Source organism: Pomacea canaliculata, linkage group LG1, assembly GCF_003073045.1.
Source record: "Pomacea canaliculata isolate SZHN2017 linkage group LG1, ASM307304v1, whole genome shotgun sequence".
NCBI lineage: Eukaryota > Metazoa > Mollusca > Gastropoda > Architaenioglossa > Ampullariidae > Pomacea > Pomacea canaliculata.
This window is the reverse complement of record NC_037590.1, coordinates 25,776,170-25,796,522: the sequence shown is the minus strand read 5'-3', so window position 1 is coordinate 25,796,522 and position 20,353 is coordinate 25,776,170. Positions and strand designations below refer to the sequence as shown.

Sequence of the window (20,353 nt, the reverse complement as noted above, 5' to 3'; positions counted from 1 at the left end):
GGAACTCTCGAGCATTATCCTTCAGCAGTAAGACCCACATCTTCAACACCAATGTGAAAGCAGTCCTACTGTATGGTTCTGAAACCTGGAGAGTGACAAATACCATCAACAACAAGCTCCAGACCTTTACCAACCAATGCCTACGCCATATCCTGAGAATAAGATGGCCTGAAAAGATCTCCAACAGCAGCCTGTGGAAAAGAACCAACCAGAATGCCACTAGCCAAAACATGAAAAACATGAACGGGGCTGGATAGGACACATCCTGCACAAACCAGATGACACCATTGCAAAGCAGGCACTTTATTGGAGCCCTCAGGGGAAGCCAAAGCAGACTTGAAAAAGAACAGTAGAGAGCGAGGCAAAGGACATCGGAACCACCTGGGCCCAACTGAAGTGTGCTGCCCAAAACCGGCTCTGCTGGCAAGGTGTTGTTGCGGCCCTATGCTCCTCAAAGGAGCAACAAGGAATAAACTAAACTAATGTCACAGTTGGGGGAATGTTATGACTAGTCAAACTGCTGATTTTTGTCAGTCACCTTGGAAGTGGAGTTGTCATCTTGCAGCATGGAACTTGGCCCCATGACCTGAAACACTGGCATGAGAGGCTGCTCAATCTCATTTCTGTACCAGACACCAGTAAAGAGACCACAAATAACATGAACAGCACTATTATGAAAGAGTAGAAATAGCACTATAGTGCAGGTGCCACATCCCCCCCCCCCAATCAACCTAACTGAAGCAGATGCGTGGTCAAATGTATCCGCGCATGGAAGGTCACATAGCGGTACAACCATTGTCTGTAGAGAGGAGGGATAGCCACTGACCTCTCTAGCGTCGGGGAAGACTACTGCTTCATCAAAAATGGCCAGACACAGGTCTGGGGGAAGGGGAACCCATAGGCTGGTCAACTGTGTCTCGCACTAGCGGTGAAGCATGATTGGTCATAATTGTGACACTGAAGGTGTTTGTGAGAGTGACTGACCACTCGGGTGCATGTGTGGCCCAATCCAGCCTTGTTCAGCACTGATAATGTCTACATTACTGCACACCATAGCAGCAATTCTGCTATGTAGATTATACCATTGCAAACAGCTGAAACTGAGGTTGCCATTTTCAAGTCAGTTCTTAAATGTTTTCAGGTGATGGGCCTGTTGTCAGCTTTATGAACTGGTTATCATGATGTCCCATTTTTAGAGCTATTCACTGGTGTCAATCATTTCCTTGGGTTCATGTTTGTTTTAGCACTGTTTTCAACCAATTTGAAGAGACCTTCCTGCTAAACAACTGGTAAAGAGAATTCACACTGCCCAGGCATAATGTACACTTTTTGTGGTGGAATGTTTAGCTTACTAGTATGGTTGCATTTTTCACTTCTGTGACTTTTGTGTGTTCTTAGGAAACAATGAACAATGTCAAACAAATGAAGTAGGAATAAAACAAGTACAATGATATTCATTTGTTATCATTCAGGTGAAAGGGGGCATTTTAATTTGACGTTTGCCAGGTTGTACCTGTGGGACCTTGCAACTCTTCTGACATTTGTGGATCAGCACTGTCTAGACACCACAGCATGTGGCAGGAATGGAGGCCTGTTCAGCCAACCCAAAGGCAGCTTATTTAAGCCTCATAGCCTACAGAATGCCTGGATTTGGAGTGTAATAATTTCGTTTCACTAGGTTTGCAGTCAGGGTTGGTTGTCACCCCCTCCACCTGTGATTCTCTATATAGTCATGTCATCTGGTAAAATACGAAGAAGAAATTTCTTTCAAGTACTTACCAGAAGACATGATAGCTAGCTCCCTCCTGCCTCCCCACAGTAGGTTCCAGACTCAGTCCAGGTGAAAAACTGGAGTACAGCGCTCACTGTGTGGAGATGGGAGGGGGCTGAACTGAATTCAAGTTCTACTGTTCTGTGGTCACTTGACCAGAATGGGTTTGGGAAGGTGGATCTGAGGTAGCTAGAGAGTGATCATCACAAAACCCCAGCTGATCCTCAAATATTTTACACAAATAAGTAGACATGAACTTCCTGTTTCCTTTTTCTTCTTTCATCAATGCCAACAGATTTGTTGCCTATGAATTTCTCTACAGGTTAATAGCACACTAACACTTTACATATTCTTATTGAATTCCCCTGTACTTGTAATCTTAATGGTTTAAATATATGAAGTATATTATCAATGTGAATTATTTCTTTTATACATGTCAAAAACAGACTATGAATTTCATATTTAAAGCTTACTCTGCCATTCAAATCTTGAAAGTTGCCATCAATATCATCAAAGATTTCATCTGAACCAATACTGTTTCTTCTTGTATTGTTTCGTGTAAAATCACGAGGACTTTGTTGCAGTTGGCTGAAAAATAAAAGAAAATAAATATTGATATGATTTTCAGTCTGGTTACTTCTATATGTCCTTTACTATAAGAAAAACTGTGGTCATTTTTATTTACAAAAAGAAAAAAAAAAACAGTATAATTTTCTAGGGTTAAATAAATTGTAGAATAACTGGACAACACTCACAACTGGCATGAAGGCATGCACTTCCCTAACAAGATGATTGCAGGGTGATGTTATTTTTAAAATCAGTTTTAACAATGTTAACAGCAGAGTTCTTTTAGCAAATTGTCAACATGAGAAGCCCATGGGCTTGCCAAGAGAAGCAAAGTGATTACAGGATTGATGGTGCTGCTGTGGTAGTCCCAAATGTTGTCTGCTGAGTAGTAGGTTTTTCTGGCATTTTTGGTTTTGTTTTTGTATTCTTGCCTGTCTGTGGTGAGGTATTCTTGTTCCTTGGTGATTTTGTGTTGCATGCTTCCTGGCATGCAGTGTTTCTGACTGGTGAGGGGGGATGCGTGGGCTGTGATGTTTGTGTGGCTTCAGATGCTTGTGTGGTTTGAGATTTTTGTGATGACTGGGTGCCATCACAGCTTGGAGGAGGAGGAGGCATAGCTTGACAAACTGGGACAGGGTCCTCAGAAGAGACCCACGTCCTATGTCTAGAAAGTCTAGCAAGGACCACCTCCTCCCACCTCACAGGATGGCACAAGGCGCCTTAAGAGCACCATGGTACTGTGGTGGGTTGACAAGAAGAAGGTCCTTTCAACCATTCACAGGCCTCAGATGGTCAGTAAGAAGATTTGCTCCAGTGTCAAGAAGCTGACAACTATTGCAGAGTACAAGTACATGGATGGAGTGGACCACAGTGATGAAATGGTTTCTTACAATCCATTTCACAGGAAGACCATGAAACGGTGGAAGAAGCTAGCTTTTCATCTGCTGACTCTCACCGTGGTGCAAGCCCACTGTTTGTATCTAAAAATCAGGAAAATGATAGGCAAGCCAGGTATGTGTGGAAGATTTCATCATCTCTGTAGGTGAAGCTTTGGTGACCATGTCAACAAGTGACAAGGAACAACAGGAGCCACAGTACCCAGGAACCTCAACATCTTCGCTTACAAGGGACTCATTTGTTGCATTTTCTTGTTCCCCTTAAAAGTATAAAGTACTGTTCTGTTCGTTTTGAGAGGCTAAAGGCAGAAGGTAAAGATGCCAAATACTGGAAAGATAGGACCTAACACACCAACTGGAGTGCCAGCAATGTAAGTAGGCCCTCTGTGTACATACCTGCATACTCCTACAGAATCGAGTGTAAATAAGTTTAAGCTTCAGTAATTTTATAGGAAGTTAAATTTAATCAAGTGCTGTTTCACAGTTATGTTTTCCAAGTGTTGCAGGTGCATCTTCTGGATGGTGGACACAACACAGAGGTCAAATGGTTCCCCTCCCCATGGCATTGTCTCTGGCTATTCAGTGTGCAGTTGCAAAATGTATCTGACAGCCTATGTGATGTTGAGGGGGATGTCTTAGAAATATACTTCCACTTCATGGAAATGTAACTGCAGTTCCTCATTTTTAGCCAGGTTACTTTGGATGGCAGACTATATGTGGTGCTGGGTAAACAAATTAACCAAGTATTCATATATTCATATCATCAGACCTTCAAAATAATAGTTATATTAAAATAATAAAGTAAATCATTTGCTTTCATAGTTCTGATAATTACACAATCTCCTTCTGTTCAGTTTTTGTGATTACAAGATTTTGCAGAGCCTACTCATGACAGCATCCACATCATCACAGAGAGCAGAATTCTACAGCTATGGTTTTTAATAATTATGGAGCAGTTTTAAAGCATCATTCTGAATTTTTATCAACAAGAACAACATTTGTTCATTTCAGCTTGATATGCAATCATCAAAGTGTGATTCCAGAAGGTGTGACTTGTGCCAGCATGATATAACCTGTATAAGCCTGTGTGTGAACTTTTTTTTAAAAATTCAATTTTACCTACCCGATTTGCTTTGGATTGCCAAAAAAAAAGTGTTCATACAGGATTAAGGTAAAAGCACTTTTGTTCTTCACATTTTAATCTCTTATTTTCAATTTGAAATTTTTTTCTCTTTTAGTTATTTTTTTCTAAATTTTTGAAAATGGGAAATTTACATGCATTCCAGGGTGATGTTCCCTGTCTTAACTATAGCGGAAAGAAAGAGTTAAACACAACACCTTACATAACCTTCAACTTTTTGCACGTGAACAGACATGAAAATAGATGAGATTCAAAATGCTCATACTCTTTATGAGATTCTAAACAGTTTATTTTGCCTTGACTATGCCTTTAATAAAGAAGTTTTACTGTACTCCTAAGCAATAGCCTCAAAACAATTGTTCTGTTGTACTGGTGTTTCCAGAGCCTCTCCAGCTCTTCATCCAGCAAGCACCATAATGACATCCTCTCCATGTGAAACTTATTACAGAACTTCTCCCGATCAAAAATGTATATTACACAAAATTAGCTAATTTATACTGGTAACAACTACCAAGGATGTTACTTGAGAAAACAAATGCATGATACTGGCTACAACCATCATTTCTATTAGATATCTTCCTATGCTTAACAAATATAATTTCCACTTAGTAAAACTGAGTGAAAGTAATAAAAATTACTTATAACTTACCTCATGTATGAAGATGGCATAAGTCTTCTATTTGAACTGAAACAATATCATATATTAAGGAAAAATTTGAAAAAGAAAATGTTTCTTTCCCAATCAATAATTCTGCACCCTGACTACCTTATAAACAAAAAAATTCTGAATGTTACATTATGTTTGGATATCCCTATATATTTGGAAACCACCTGACTGGTCACACAGTCAACTGAGGTCAATACTGATTCATCTGAACCATGTGTAACATAGTTTATCGTGCTACGCCCCTACAGCCGACCAACACCAGACATTGTTGTAGTTTGATGAAACAGTATTTATTAAACATGAACAAACTGGAACTAACAGCCACCTCAACAACACAAAAGGGAACTGAGTACATAAAACCCTGGATGTTTCCTCATGGGATAACTCTTATCACGACAACAGTGATGGGGATGTGATGGTGGTGAAATGTTAACTTTCTCCCATGCATTCAATCAGATGCAGGAATAGTGCCAGCAAGTGTCATGTCCTTTATTCTTCACAGCTTGACCAGTTATGCCACATTACTTTAAAATGGTCAAAAACAAGACTCTAATGTTGTACAAAAACACTCCTAAGAACACGAACCAACAAAAAGAAAAGGATAATGCAAAAAGGGGTTTGTTATTGTTTAATGCTATGCCAGCAACTAAGGCTGTATCATGGGAAGAGAAAGTAATAATACATTAAAATGTTTGGAAGCAAGAATAATATAAAAGGGTAGGTAATATGTAAAAGAGGAGTGTTGTGGCCTAAAAGTAGAGAGGGACTTTAACCCAGAATCTAACAAAATATAAAAACCTTAAATCTGATGGTAAAGCCATATTCTCTTTAAAAATAAAAAACTACCTGCCGAATACTCTGGAGACCAGGACAAGTAATTAAAATATGCACAACGCAAAAAATTCCCTGGCACTACAAACTGGTGAGGTTGTTTGTTTGCGTTTAACGCTGTGCCAGTAACTAGGGCTATATCACGGCAACAAAAGGTAATCTTAGCATAACAAAAGGTAATCTTAACAAGTTTAGGGGAAAAACCTCCTGAGTGATATAACTATAACATTCTTTTTTAAAAAGTCAATGCAAGAAATAAACAATATAAAAAAGACTAGGTCAAATGTAAAAAAGGAGTGGTGAAGCCCAAAAAGGCCACCAACAAACCTAAAAATCAAGAGAAAACAATTACCAGGACATAAAATTTCTTAAATTTGATGGTAAAGTCCTATCCTCCTTAAAAATGTAAAGACTGATGCCAATGGGATGGACCTGAACAAAGAAAACAAAGAAGTTTGTGTAAAAAACTGCCGACAAATTGTCTGGAGCTCAGGACAAACAATCAAATTATGTAACACATTAAAATTTCCCCTACACCAAGGATAAACAGGTGGTGGTTCACCTTGTAAGAAGTATCCTTGCGTGGCATAGGTGTGTCCTAACTTTAATCTAGCAAGGACCACCTCCTCCTGCCTCACAGGATAGCACGAAGGCAGGCAGTCAGAGAGACAGGGAAGAGTGGCATATAATTTATTTATAATTTATTTTGGCCAAAGTGTCCCAGTGGCATTGCCATAGGGACTGAACGTAGGCCGAGAAGATAGGCTTACAGTCTGATGATACCAGCAACTGTAGTTTGCCAGGGGACTGACATGCAGCCTTGGTCGCCTGGTCTGCTCGAACACTGCCTGGGATACCAGTATGGCCAGGAGCCCAAATAAAAACAATGTCTTTGTTTTGCTGAATGAGTACTGCATGAACTGTATGAAACTGAACCACAAGATGGTGGTCACAATCATAGAAAAGAAGAGCTTGGAGGGCAGAAAGAGAGTCTGGAATAATCAAAAAGTTTTACTCCAAAGAGCGGTGCACATGCTGCAAGGCTAGCAAGATGGCATGTAGTTCTGCAGTGAAAATAGAACAGCCATCTGCCATTCGGACTGAAGCAGCCCGTTGGGGTTGGCAGGACGGAACTGCTGCAGCAGCGACTGGGCCACCACTTGGGACTTTGGAGCCATCTGTAAAGACAGAACAGAATCCAGGGTGGTCAGAAAGGAGTTTATGAAAACGATGGAGAAAGATGAGGTCACTAGAGACCCCTTTTTTAAAATCTGTAAGATCAAGACGAATCTCTGGAACAGGAAAGGTCCAAGGAGGGGATGGTAGTAGAGGGAGAGGCTCTACCTGTTGAATATCTACTCCATCAGCTTGTAAGTGAGGTGTTACGTTGAGTGATAATGGCTTTTGTTTCTTGGTACGAATGGCATACAGGGCAGCATTAAGTTATGTTATTTTCGGTGCTACAACAGTCTAAGAATGTCGTCGTGGTTTTTTATTCTCTTGCACATGGTATTTTGAGAAGAAATGAGCATCTGACAGGCACAATGAACATTTAATATATGATGTTAATGTCTCAGACAGAAAATATCCCAGAACTAGCTTTGAGTTACTGTTGACGTTTGTTTACATCCAGAAGCCATGAAAGTTGGATTGTGGGATACCCGAAAACTTCCGAAGTGTGTTCGTGTAGCTTATGACCCTGTCGAGGTCGGCATTAGTGAATTCTTATTGGGTATATCCAAAGTATGTTTACGCATGCATCCATATAAGTAAATTTCAGACCATTTGTCTGGTCTAGAAAAGAGCTCAAATCACAGCAAGGGAACCTTCTATCGGCCTTGACCTAGCGATTGAAAGCTCTATCCGATGATATGGGATGTGACCCAGTTTCTCATATTGCCAGGTGTGTAACTATGTCCCAAACATTCTCTATTCTCGCTAATTTTGCACTCGGCAAAAGCAAATATGAAATAAGTACCTGTCTTTAGTAACAAAACAAACATATTTCTAGAAGGTTTTATGAAGAACCACCTGGAGAGCGGACAGAAGGCATAATATAGTGTAATCTCAAAATGGCTAAAAAATAAAAATTTTTGTCACTTGAAGTGGACATACCGGGCCTTCATATTCAGTCTGGGCATGAGAACCCTTACAGGACCTTACCATTTCAGTAGCTCACAGCAGAAAATGTCAGTAGTGTCTATAAAATAATTTTGCTAACATTAAAAACAGGAAGGAGGGTAGAATGCAGACTCCCCCCCACCCACAAGAATAATAAATTATTGCAGCCTTATAAAACTATGCCAACAATCATGCTGGCAAAAGAAAAATGGGGAAAAAAACTCTCCTTCAAAAAAGATTTAGGAAGGGAAAATGTGATCAACAGGTTGGGTTAGTGTGGTTTAACTCCATGCCAGCAACTAAGGCCATATCATGACAATATGATAAATGGGTGAAAAAAGGAAGCAACTATCTAATAAATAAATATTTTCACCCATTTATAATGACTATGACATTTGAACAAAATATAAATTCTAGTGTAGCTGGTTTTAAAATGGCTTATGAGGTCAATCCATGCCAGAAATGTTCTCACAAGAGGGACTCATGGTATAGTGTGGTGCTAGAAAAGGTATGCACTCGAACCATGCATGCAGCTCTTTTACTGCTCACCAGCTGATGAGATGCATATGCATGTAGCCTTAGCCACAAACGAGTAAGTGCTATGCAAGGATGGGTGGTTGAGAGCAAGAGCCACTCAGCTGGCAATGTTAATATTGAGGTCTTTGATGGTGGCTTTAAATTACCCTTACAGAAATTGTTTTTTTTTTTAATCCAACTGCATGCTTGCCTTGGCACAGTTCTCCACAGAACAGCTATTGGTAACAGGAAAGGCTTTGATTCCTCTCCATTATCAAGAATATCATCATTCTATTGTGGAACTATCAGCTAAGTAAGATGAACCTGCATGAACTTCTCCATGATCTTCCACAGACTCCTTCTGGTGACTGTCGAAGGCATCAGTCAAGTTGACGAATGTTATGTAGAGGTCATGACATGCTACTCATGGCACTTACCTGGTACTAGTCCTTGATACCTCTCCAAACTAACTCCATCTCTACTCCCACATAGCTGCTCTGTTCATTTTCTGACACCAGACAAAGAAATAGGGACAGAGGTCTTTTTCCTATAAAGCCCCATCGACTTGGAGCAAATTATCTGTCAGAAGATGTACTTTTCTCAAAATCGATGACTTTATCCTGCCATGTCCAGATTGTGTGATGTCTGTATTTATTCTGTGGGTGTCTGTTGCATGGATGTTTGTAAGTTTATTCAGAGCAAATTATTTTAGAAAAGTATTTTATAAATTATCATTACTATCACCTAACACCAATTTTATGTCATTAGATATAAAAATATAAAAAAAAGTATAAGAATTTTATGTTTACTCAGAATTTTTAAATAGAACAGTTCACTTACATGCCTTGATCTGAGATATCAGCCTCAGATTCCATTTCTCCATAGTCCTCATAGTTTTCCTCATCAGTAATCTCTGGACGACTGGCAACAGTAATTAAACATGTGACCCACAACCACAAACACATAACTAGGAAATGCGTAATTTAAATTTTTTTTTATATATAATTGAAATCAACAGGTTTTGAACTTTATTTTGATCCTAAAATTGTCCTTCTAGTCTCAAATTTGAGTGAGTTATACAGGTTTGTAGTGTGCAATTACAATATCAACCATTTTAAGAAAAGCAGTTTTACAGTTTTTCGGCAATCCCTCAAATTTTTTCCTCAGCAATGTGTACCTCTAGCAGGTCAAATTACACTAAATGTTGCACAATGATAAAACATAACAAGCTACATCATTTCAAATCACAAAATGAATCAGGTGAGCGGTACATTAACATCTTTGTTAGTGTGATCACTGTTCTCAAAAAAGTGTTCCCCTCACACTCGAATTCATATGGTTCATTGAAGTTGTTCGCTGAGTTTTATACAGTGTCAGCTTTCACAAAATATTCTGAAAGTCATTAATATTGAAGAGTCAAAGACTGATCAGAATAGTTATAGATCGAAACTAATAGTTCTTCATCAGCAAGATGATTTTTTTTCTGTTGCCAATCTCTCACTTACGCAGCACTTTGAAAAAAGTCTTGCAGGGGCAACACATTGCCTTCATGTCAGCCAATGGCTAAATGCGTTTCTTCTCGTTACCAAGAAACTCTACCAAGAAACTCTACCAAGAAAAAGTCGCAATTTGATTATTCCATTGGATACCAATGGGATCAATGACCTGATTTTCTTACTCAGAAACTTGTGCAGACAGATCAGAATATCTCTGGACTGCTGGCAGAAGATTTTTTCCAGTTAACTGCTAAAACAAGGCATGAGACAAGAAAGCTTCTGGTTTAGTCACATTCTTTGTTGCGGCTCACCGAGACTAACAGCGGATCACTTAACAAGAGGCTAAGCATTGGTCTTGGTAGACAGACAGTAAATCACCTATACATGTCCTTGGACAGATCTTACGATTCAATAATATTTGAATTAGTCATTACAGAAATTGAAAGTACAGACTCTGGTCTCTCTGGTGAGGTATAATATGAATTCTGACAGCAATATGCTAGAAAACAGTATTTGAATTTCATCACTTTGCTGCGGAAATCAGAACCAATCATGTGATGTGTTGCCACACCCACCATACTCGTTTGACTTTGCGCCGTTAGACTTACACTTGTTTTGCTCTCTTAAAAACTCTTTGAGTGCTATAATGTTCAATTCAGAATAGGCCTTTTGTTTCGAAACTTGTGGAGCGTGTAGTTGCTCAGCAGTTGACATTCCACCTGGACCGCTACAGCATTTTGGATAAATTCCAGTCGGCGTACAGACCCAAGCACAGTTGCGAGACAGCCCTTTTGCGTCTTATGAACGATCTTCTGTGCAGTGCGGATGCAGGGAAAGTGACTCTTGTGGTCCTCCTTGATCTGAGTGCAGCCTTTGATGTCATTGATCACACCACTCTACTAACTCGTCTCCAGATGGAGGTGGGCATTGGTGGTTCCGCCTTGCAGTGGTTCCATTCCTACCTCAGTGACCGCACACAAAGGGTGATGGTCAATCAAGCTTCTTCAGTGACAGTTCCATTGCTGTGCGGTGTCCCGCAGGGCTCTGTTTTGGGCCCGGTTCTATTTTCTATTTACACATCTCAGCTTGGTCCTCTCATTGAGAAGCATAATGTGAACCGTAAGATGTTTGCAGATGACACTGAACTCTATTTTTCATTTAGTACTGACAGTGAGTCGGTGCGTGAGGCAGTCTGTGCTGTAGAAGATTGTTGTTTAGAAGTCAAGTCATGGATGCTGAGGAATAAACTCAAGCTTAATGATGAGAAGACTGAGGCGAAGCTGTGTGGTTCCAAGTTTAGCCTTGGCAAAGTCTCTCTAGATTCCATCCAAGTGGGTCAAGCTAAAATCCCCCTCTCCAGCTCCGTACGGAACCTTGGACTCTATGTCGACAATCTTCTAAGTCTGATCATGTCAGTTCTGTAGTCAAGGCATGTTATTTCCATATCCGCACACTTGGACGACTCCGACCCAGTCTCAATAAGAAGACTGCAAATGCAGTTGCTGTGTCCCTCATCGGTTCTAAATTAGACTATGCAAACAGCTGCCTCTGGGGGATTTCAAAGAGCGAGTTGTTGAGGCTTCAGCGAGTGCAAAATACAGCTGCTAGGATAGTTGCACGAAAGAAAACAACTGACCACATTATTCCTGTACTACGTGACCTACATTGGCTTCCTGTGGAGAAAAGAATTGAGCACAAATTGTTAACTTTGACATATGGCTGTCTTCACGACCTTGCGCCTGCATATCTACAGGATCTCATTCGCCGTTACCAACCTCAGCGGAACCTTCGTTCAGCAGCCCAATTCTGACTTGAACGACCAAGTGTTCAGTCAGGGAATACTAACAAGAAGACTGTGGGTTTCAGATCCTTCTCCAATGTAGCCCCGCTTTTGTGGAACTCGCTTCCCCTCTCGACCAAGGAGTCTGCTAGTCTTGCAGCTTTCAAGAAAAATCTTAAGACTCACTTGTTTAAACTTATTTAAAGTTATCATTTGACCTGCAGTTTGGTGGCTGCTGGGAACACCAATGTTCTCAATGCGCGTTATAAAACTACATCATCATCATCATTATCATAGGCTATAAATCAGCATCTTGTTCCGTTTTTTCTGCAGATAGAAACAGGTCCTTCTATGAAGGAGGCATTATGAACCTCACTGAAAGATTTAAGAAAAACTTATCAAATAAAACAGGCAATATACCATTGATTGATCTTGTTCTTTATATAAAGAAATGACCTTTGAAAAACAGAAAAGGTACATCATGACAACCCAGCAGATAGGTACTCTCAAGCAGAGCCACAGATGACTGAGCTATAGTCTAGCCAAGAGTGGACCAATGCACGATACAGAAAAAGTAAGACTATGTGTCAAAGATGACACCAAGAAAATTTACTTTCTGGACCATTGTTCTGGAAACATGTCTTGCAGTTTACAAAAGATGGTGCATACTGACTTTGTGGACGAGAATTTTCAGCTGTTTTCTGTCATCCACTTCTGCACATTGTTAATGCACGCTTGAAGATGACATTCCATGCAGAAGTAGGGATCTACTTGAATGAAGACAGCAAAATCATTTACATACAGCAAGGCTTCCAAACCTGGACAGATCAAATCTGAAGAAAAAGTGGTGGGCTTGCTCAGTCTCCCAGCCAGAAAGCCTCTGCTCCCCCTAAAAATTTCACTGAAGGACAAGACAGTGTCACCTATTGTGAGATATACAGGTGCTGTGTGTCTGTACAAAGGAAGGAGATGATGTGTCTTTATTGTTTGTCTTTAGGATTTTGTCTATATATATATTCCATCTCTTGATAGTTATGTGTATGTGTCCTGAATACATAGCACACACTCATATATAGGTGTACACTTTGTGCTCTATACATCAATTTATTATTTAGTTAAACTTTATGTTAATAATAAATTGATATTATTAATGACTCCTTTAATGTTCCTTTAAATTTAGCAATTTGGTATTACCTGTTTTCATTCAGTTCGGAGGATCTTCCACTCAGTGCACTGTCACCTTCATCTTCAGAGGTAGGGGGTAAAAGGAAAGATTTGTTGGCAGTACATGTAACCACTTTTTCACACTTTAGGAGGTTAATGTCATCATTAGATCCACATGACTCTTCCAAGCCATCAAAATCATAATCCACATAAGTTGATGGACTCAAAGATCTTTTCTGTTTAAAAAAAATCAAATCAGTATCAACAAAGGAAAACTTATCATCATTATTTTATAAATAATAACAATAATTGAATTTGTAAAGTGCATTTCTATACAGACATTATTTTATGAACAAAGGAAATGTTTTTCCTAGCCTAGAGCTATTTAAGTTTTTAAAGCTTTGTCCCTCCACCCACTCTCTTTGGTGTGTGTGGGGGGGGAGGAGGAGGTGAGAGAACTGGCTGTTCACTACCTCAAACCAAACTGAGTGGCAAGCGCTGTCAGCAACTGCATCTAGCCATGTGACCCTGACAACCAGGACTGGCAGGCAAGCTTAACTAGTACCAGTCAATGGATGAATGATAATGTATATATATATCTGCAAGTTCTCTCAACTCAAAGTGCCATTTCATTTGTTTCTCACCCAAAACTGCCTATGACAGTAATAGTGAAAAAAATGACAAAAATTAACAAAAGTAGTACCGGTAGACCAGACAAATCTCCTGCAATATCCTGTGGCACAAGGGTGTCTTCACTCACACTTGATTTGAAGCCTAGAAACTGGGCTAAACAAATACAGATAGGAGTGACATTGTTAACCTCACATTTTATCAAATGTCATAAATAAACAGAATAAGCTATTTCGACTTAAAACATATTAGTCCTTAATGTTTTTATACAACACCAAAAATCCTTAGGCACACCATAAACAGCAGAGATGAATGTCTTCCACATACAAGTCAAGTCCTACTACATGTATTTTGCATGGGTCATAACCCTTTTTCCCCTAGAAATTTGATTGTACATTAGGAAAGCTGGACACTTTTCCTAACTGTGCAGATTTACAATAGATTTACAATTTACAATGTCAGTGACTGATAAAAAGAGGAAAATATAACATTCACATCAGTACCATTTCACTTTAATACTTAACATCTTCTAAATTTATTTTAACATTTAATAATATCATCCAAAGAATTTCGTTGTATTTTGTGACTTTTAACCTATCTTTTAGTGGTGTGCACTATAACTGCTCTGTGTCTACTGAGATCCATGTCCTTCCAATCATTTAACACACATCTGTAAATTCTGCTGGCCATGACTCCAAACCTTTACTGCTATCGTGGCATTGTTGTGTGCATGATCCTTCTTCTGCTTGTATTTCTGTCTGTTTAAGTGTCTGTGTATTTTTTGATTATCGATAAAGTTTGGTCTGTGAAAGTGTGGTATCAGCTGTTAAAATCTGTATTTAGATGTTCTTATTCGTGGAAATTGCATTAAATCTACTCTGTAAAAATGTGCTATATACATCTGCCTTATTATTATTCTAGCAGCATAACTTCGTAGGAAGAAGCAAACTATCAGAGGACAGCAAGAAGTCATGAAATCATTTACCTTGGTGCTGTACCTCATTAATTTGTGCCACACCTTTGCAAAAGTCTTCAAAGCTAATATGTCGTCTTCCCTCTGGGTCTAACAAGTTGACCACACCTGTTATTTCCTGATCAAAAATAAATTTTTCAAATAGAAGCAGTTTACACTTACAAAGTGCACCTCAAAGAAGAAAATAAAGGAAACAATTATTACACACATCCTTATGCAGTAGAAACGAAAACATAAAAAAAATCACTGCACAAAAGCAGCTTAAAAGCAACAAATAAAAAAGCTCATTTAAGAATTTCACAAAATCCTCCTAGCTCAAAATTAATGTCCCTTCACATGTTTATTGAAATTAACACATAACAACACAAAACCGAGGCTGAAAACCAAGGTTATGGTATTGTTTTGTGCTTTTATATTGAGCTACCCTGAATTTCCCTCTCAGATAAATAAAGTGTTATCTTAAAAATAACCACATGAAAATCACCAGAATCAGTTTTAGACTACATTTCACTATCCATCCTATTTATTCTCTACTTAAGTGGCAAAGGTATCACTGATTTTAATTAGCAGTTTTACCACGGATATGTGTAAGTGGACTGCTGCTTCTCTGCCAAGACCAACGCTTAATCTCTTGCGAAGTTCTCTGCTGTTAGTCTCAGCAAGCCTAAACAATGAATGTGACTAAACTGGAAACTTTGTATACACCAGCCTTGTTCTAGTAGTGAAGCTGAACTGTGGCTAAACCCAAAGCTTTGAATATGTCTGCCTCATTTTAGTAGTTAACTTAAAACAATTGTCTGCAAGTAGTCCAGTAATGCAAGTTTGTGGTCCTATTTGCTTCAAATAACCTTCTCTTCCTGAAGACAGACCTGACAGTTTCATGCAATCGTGTGTGCACACTGCATTTGTAATACATTAATACAATCATGGCATCAAACTTTAGAAGCAATCTATCCTCTAAAGATATCTTTTATGACATTGGGAAAAAAGTCAAAGATGTGACTTTTACCTTGCTGTACACATAATCTCTAGAATGCAGTTCTTAGTCAAGTATTACACTTATATTGCAATGATAAACAGTGTCACTGAAGCAGATAAATTTGAACAAAACATGAAACATTTAATATACAATAAAACCTCCCTTGCTTAAATCAACCAAAATCGGGTAGTAACTTTGAGGGGTTGTAGTAGAGAGATCAACCAGTCTGCTTTCATTCCACAAACTATGACTTCAAACATCTATAAAACCAAATTAAGTTAATTTATTTAAATGTTGAAATAATGTTCTTAAAAGCATATCATAATGCTTTTTTGTTGTTTTAGCTTTCACTTGGTCATGCTTATTCTGCCAATGTTAGGCTGTGCTGATGATTTGTAGGGGAACTGTCCAGGTAAGAGCAATTAACCAATCCATATGTACAGTGGCAAACAAAGATGCTCTCTTATATTTAAAAAAGTACTATGTTTTTAAGTGATTTCTGCAAAAGGTCACAATAAAGCAGTTAGTCACAATAATTTTATTTTTATAGGCACATAACGTGGAAAAGATCGTTAATAAAGCCTAATTGACTGATGTACACTGGTAACGAGACAACAATTATCAAGTGAGGAGAGTAATTTCAATCCTCAAAAATTATATTGACTTTACCATTACCACATTGTCCCAGGTATGAACACATCGATTGTCTCAACATCAAAAGTCAAGTTGACCAGGCCCAGGCTAAATGAATGCCCAAAGTAACACCTGTTTCATATTAACTGAACATCTACATATAAATTTAATAAGAACCTCCAAAATAATCATAAGAATAACGACAAATGTTGGGACTTAAAAACTGATTTATGAGAAAATCACAATTTATGCACCATTTAAACCAAATGTCTGCAGATACAATAGGAATTGCCAAAGTTTTTTGCCCCAAAAAAAGATGAATTAATATAAAATCACGTTAGGTGCCATTTGTTTTCTGAATGTCTATTGCAAAGCAGCCATTTTTTATTTAGTACGATAGTGGGTAAACTTGTTTGAACAATTCATGACTCTGTTGATAATATTTGATGTTAATAGCTGCTCCTGTCATTCAAGATTGATTCATCATCTCAGTCTGGAAGGATCTGACTTTTGGTATTGGGAAGATACGGTAGCTATGACTGGAGAGATGCGGTTTGGGTCAAAATGACAGGTGACCCCATAGGACAAGCAATCTCTTTCAAAATTTACTTATTATACCTGATTTCTGTACAAATCATACTATAGGGTAAGCAGCCTACCAGAAGCAGTCTTTTAAAATATACTTAATTTTGTTTAACATGCAACATTTGCAAAGGTCACAAACTGTCGGTCACAAGTCAGACTGGGGAGGTACTCGTAATAGAGAGAGCATTTATATAGCAAAATATGTCAATGAAAACTTTTTGGGTAGTAATTAAGAGGGGGTATGACTGGGAAGACATTAATAAAGGTTTTACTGTACTCTGCAAGATATCTGGTATGCATTCATGTTTAATTTTCATTACATTTGTCTTAATATCAAATTACTGAGATCACTAGATTTAGTATACCTTCAGACTTAAAAAAAAAAAAAAAAAAATCTGGGGAAGAAAAACTAAAGAATGAAGTCCTAAAGATTAGAGGTTGGGGAACAGAAGGAGTTTTTCCTCTGCAGAGCAACGAGAGCAGAAAGGATGATAAGTAGAAAAGCTGCATCTCTCCGCAGTTAGTTGAAATACATACAAAATGGAGATCAGCACTGACAAAAACAGTCATGGTCCCTTGCAATGACAAAGCAGATACCTACATGAGTAAGGCTCGAAGAGGTAAACAACTTTTAAATACTGGCGAGCCACCCTCTCCATGGATGGCTGCCCCATGGCAGATATCTGTATCAGGACATCACCCCAACAACAGCAATGGCCAGGCTTGACAGAATCTGGTGCAGCAGTAACATCCATCAGGTTTACTACAAAGTGCAATCTGTACAAATCCATTATACTATCAATCTGTAATGTGGATGTAAAATACTCTGCCTGCTGATACTGAGAGGAGAATTCTGGCATTTGAAAAGTAATGCCTAAGAAGGGTGCATTGGATCTTGTATAGGGAACATAAAATCAATGAAACCATCAAAAACCATTACTTACAAGAGTGAAATGGTTGCAAGTTGGTTTAGTTTGGCCATGACCCAGCAAGAAATTTCCTTTAAGGTACCTTGGATGGAGGTCAATACTGAGGTAGTCAGAGGAAGAACTGGCTTATAAACATGAAAGAGAGGACCTACTACCCTGCTTAAGACAGGGCTGAATGGCAGGCCTTGTCAGCAGCCATGTCTATCCATGTACTTCCCCAACAACCAGTACCAGTCAAGAGATGAATCAGTTTCAGCTTACTGCTGTTTATCAAGAAGAAGTTTGCAAATCTGTTTGCAAATAATATAAATTGTTCAGATCAGGTTTTTTTTTCATTTTTAAAACAAACTATCAAGAAAGCTTAAGGCATGATTGTATTTAAGGTAATACATGCAAAATTAAAGGACTAACCTAAATTTTAGTAGAATAGTGGCAGAAAGCATTATGCATTTTGATGTAGAGTTGTTGAGAAAATCTGAACAATAACATTTCATCTTATTGCACAGAATTTAAAGCAGGTGTACTATAAAAATACATGACTTTATTATTGTAACTCTGCTCTGAATTCAATTTAACCATCTTGAATGGCATACTTTAGAGTGATACAACAGGTAATTTTAATATTACAGCAGGGCTGCAATTATTATGTATTTGTCCATCTATCCAAATGTTTATCCATAAATTAAAATGGACAGCCAACAGGCAACATATTTCAAATTTCTATACATTCTGAGAAGTCTGAAGAATTTCAGTAAATCTGCACTGGTAATTTTGCCAAGACCATTTCGCTGCTTAGCCTGTGTCAAATCATCCCAGTTATGTCCATTTCCTCCCAGGACCGAAAAGACAAATCATCCGAGACCCAAAAGACGGGTCAATCACCAATGACACAAGTAGCCATTAACCTCAAATGTTACCAAAAAAAACCATACATTGTTTGCACAATATAGATACACAAACTCAGTTGCCTATTTTAAACAGAGCTATGCGAATAAGTTTTGCCACCATTCTACTAAACAAAAATGGCCGCTTGGAAATATGCATGCAGAGAACATACATTACAGTGGCAAATAAACATGATTTTTCTCTTTAAACAATCTTTAACAAATTTTGTCATCATTTATTGTGAACATGCATTTAGACTATTGCATTTAAACTAAACTATGACCATATAGCTGATGTGAATAAAAGAAGTTAAGGCATCTATAATGGATCTTAAAAATGATTAAGCTGATGGTCTAGATCATGGCCTGATACCAGAGATCTTTAAATATTGAGCTCAAGCTATTGACCTTTTATGACAGATCACAACAACACATTCTCCACTGGTTAGCCTCAGGAATTATATTTTCACTGAAAATAAATTACGGGATATTAATATTGTAGCAATGATTATCAATAAGTGCTTTTCCATATTCAAGTAAAATCTTTTGTCTCAATAAACTTCCAATATTTGCATGAAATTTATGGCACCTTAGTTCAAACAGTATGCCCAGTCCTGCAGAAGCCTTGTTTATTATTTATTCTTCAATATGTCAGTATTTAATATTCTACATTTAAATAGCACATTATACTGATATTTTTATCCTCTTTACTTTAGTAACAAGAAAGGGGATGAGGTATGGTCACAAAGCATTTTAAAAAGTCTTTTTAATCTCTTTTTCGTATTATTCTGGTACTGGTCTTTTTGAGTTCGGTTCAATTGAATAAACATTTTTATGATTTTGGGGGAAAAAGGAAAGCGATACATTTTATACAATCTTTGCCTAACACCCGTGGAGCGAACTGGATTGAGTTTCGAACAGAACAAAAAACGTCTGTGCCACATTGTCACTCGACTTCTTGTCTATCTCAACTCACTGTAACACACACCACTAAACACAAAAACAAACTTCGTTCAAAACTAGTACTGATGATTCTGCCCCGATCCCTCATAATTCTCACTATTTGCATATCGTTCATTGTAAACAATTAAAGGGCTACGATGGCTGCGAGAAATAAATTATGAACTATAAGAACTCAACTCCAACTGGGCGTAATAAATCTCACCTTAAATCCTTCCGCACCGAAATGATCTTTTGCCAAACTTGCAAAATGGGAAATATCTATGTATCCATCCTTGTCTTCATCACATATATCAAATATTGTTTTTAGTCTATAAGTATACATGTCTTCCATATCAATAAATCTAGCAAATGCTTTTCACACCTAAACACCTGGCAGGTATTATCATTGCAGGTAGTTTGCAAGGTTTCAACAGGAAGTCAAAGCGCACCTTAACAATAGTTCCATTTACACCAAAACAGCAGAAAATCAAAACGACATATACTGCGCGAATAAATAATAAAAAAATATTTATTAACTGTTACTTGGTGATAAAGCAGACGGCGAAACTTTAGTATTTGCTAAGAATACCTTTAGTTTCCTGTAAACTGGTTGTCGTACGTAATGGTGACATTCGCAGGGAGTGTGGGCGGAACCGATACATTTGCGTGTTTGCAATCTACTCGTACTAATAGAAATACGAAAACTGTACAAAATCGTTCTCTAACGACCCACAACAAGATCTGCTTTAGGATCATCTTTCATTTAAACCACATTTAATTCGTATATCTTCATCAGTGCTGTTAAAGCGATGTACACAAAGCAGAAATTCGGACGAAAAATGTTTTTC

General features: G+C 38.2%; 1 protein-coding gene across 3 annotated transcripts in view; it reads right to left on the bottom strand.

Moving 5' to 3' along the window:
- The window catches only part of LOC112559722 (rab11 family-interacting protein 3-like), a 63,549-nt gene extending 43,538 nt beyond the window's left edge, over window positions 1-20,011 (bottom strand). The window contains exons 1-8 of one of the 3 annotated variants that reach the window (XM_025231087.1): window positions 16,208-19,709; window positions 15,130-15,217; window positions 14,566-14,671; window positions 13,654-13,736; window positions 12,981-13,186; window positions 9,351-9,431; window positions 5,025-5,060; window positions 2,245-2,359 (exon numbers count right to left, since the gene is read on the bottom strand). In XM_025231087.1, the coding sequence (XP_025086872.1) occupies window positions 2,245-2,359; window positions 5,025-5,060; window positions 9,351-9,431; window positions 12,981-13,186; window positions 13,654-13,736; window positions 14,566-14,671; window positions 15,130-15,217; window positions 16,208-16,212 (720 nt within the window). In that variant the 5' untranslated portion in view covers window positions 16,213-19,709. The other 2 variants (XM_025231078.1, XM_025231096.1) reach the window with 2 other exon arrangements.
- Between the last annotated feature and the right edge of the window lie 342 nt (window positions 20,012-20,353).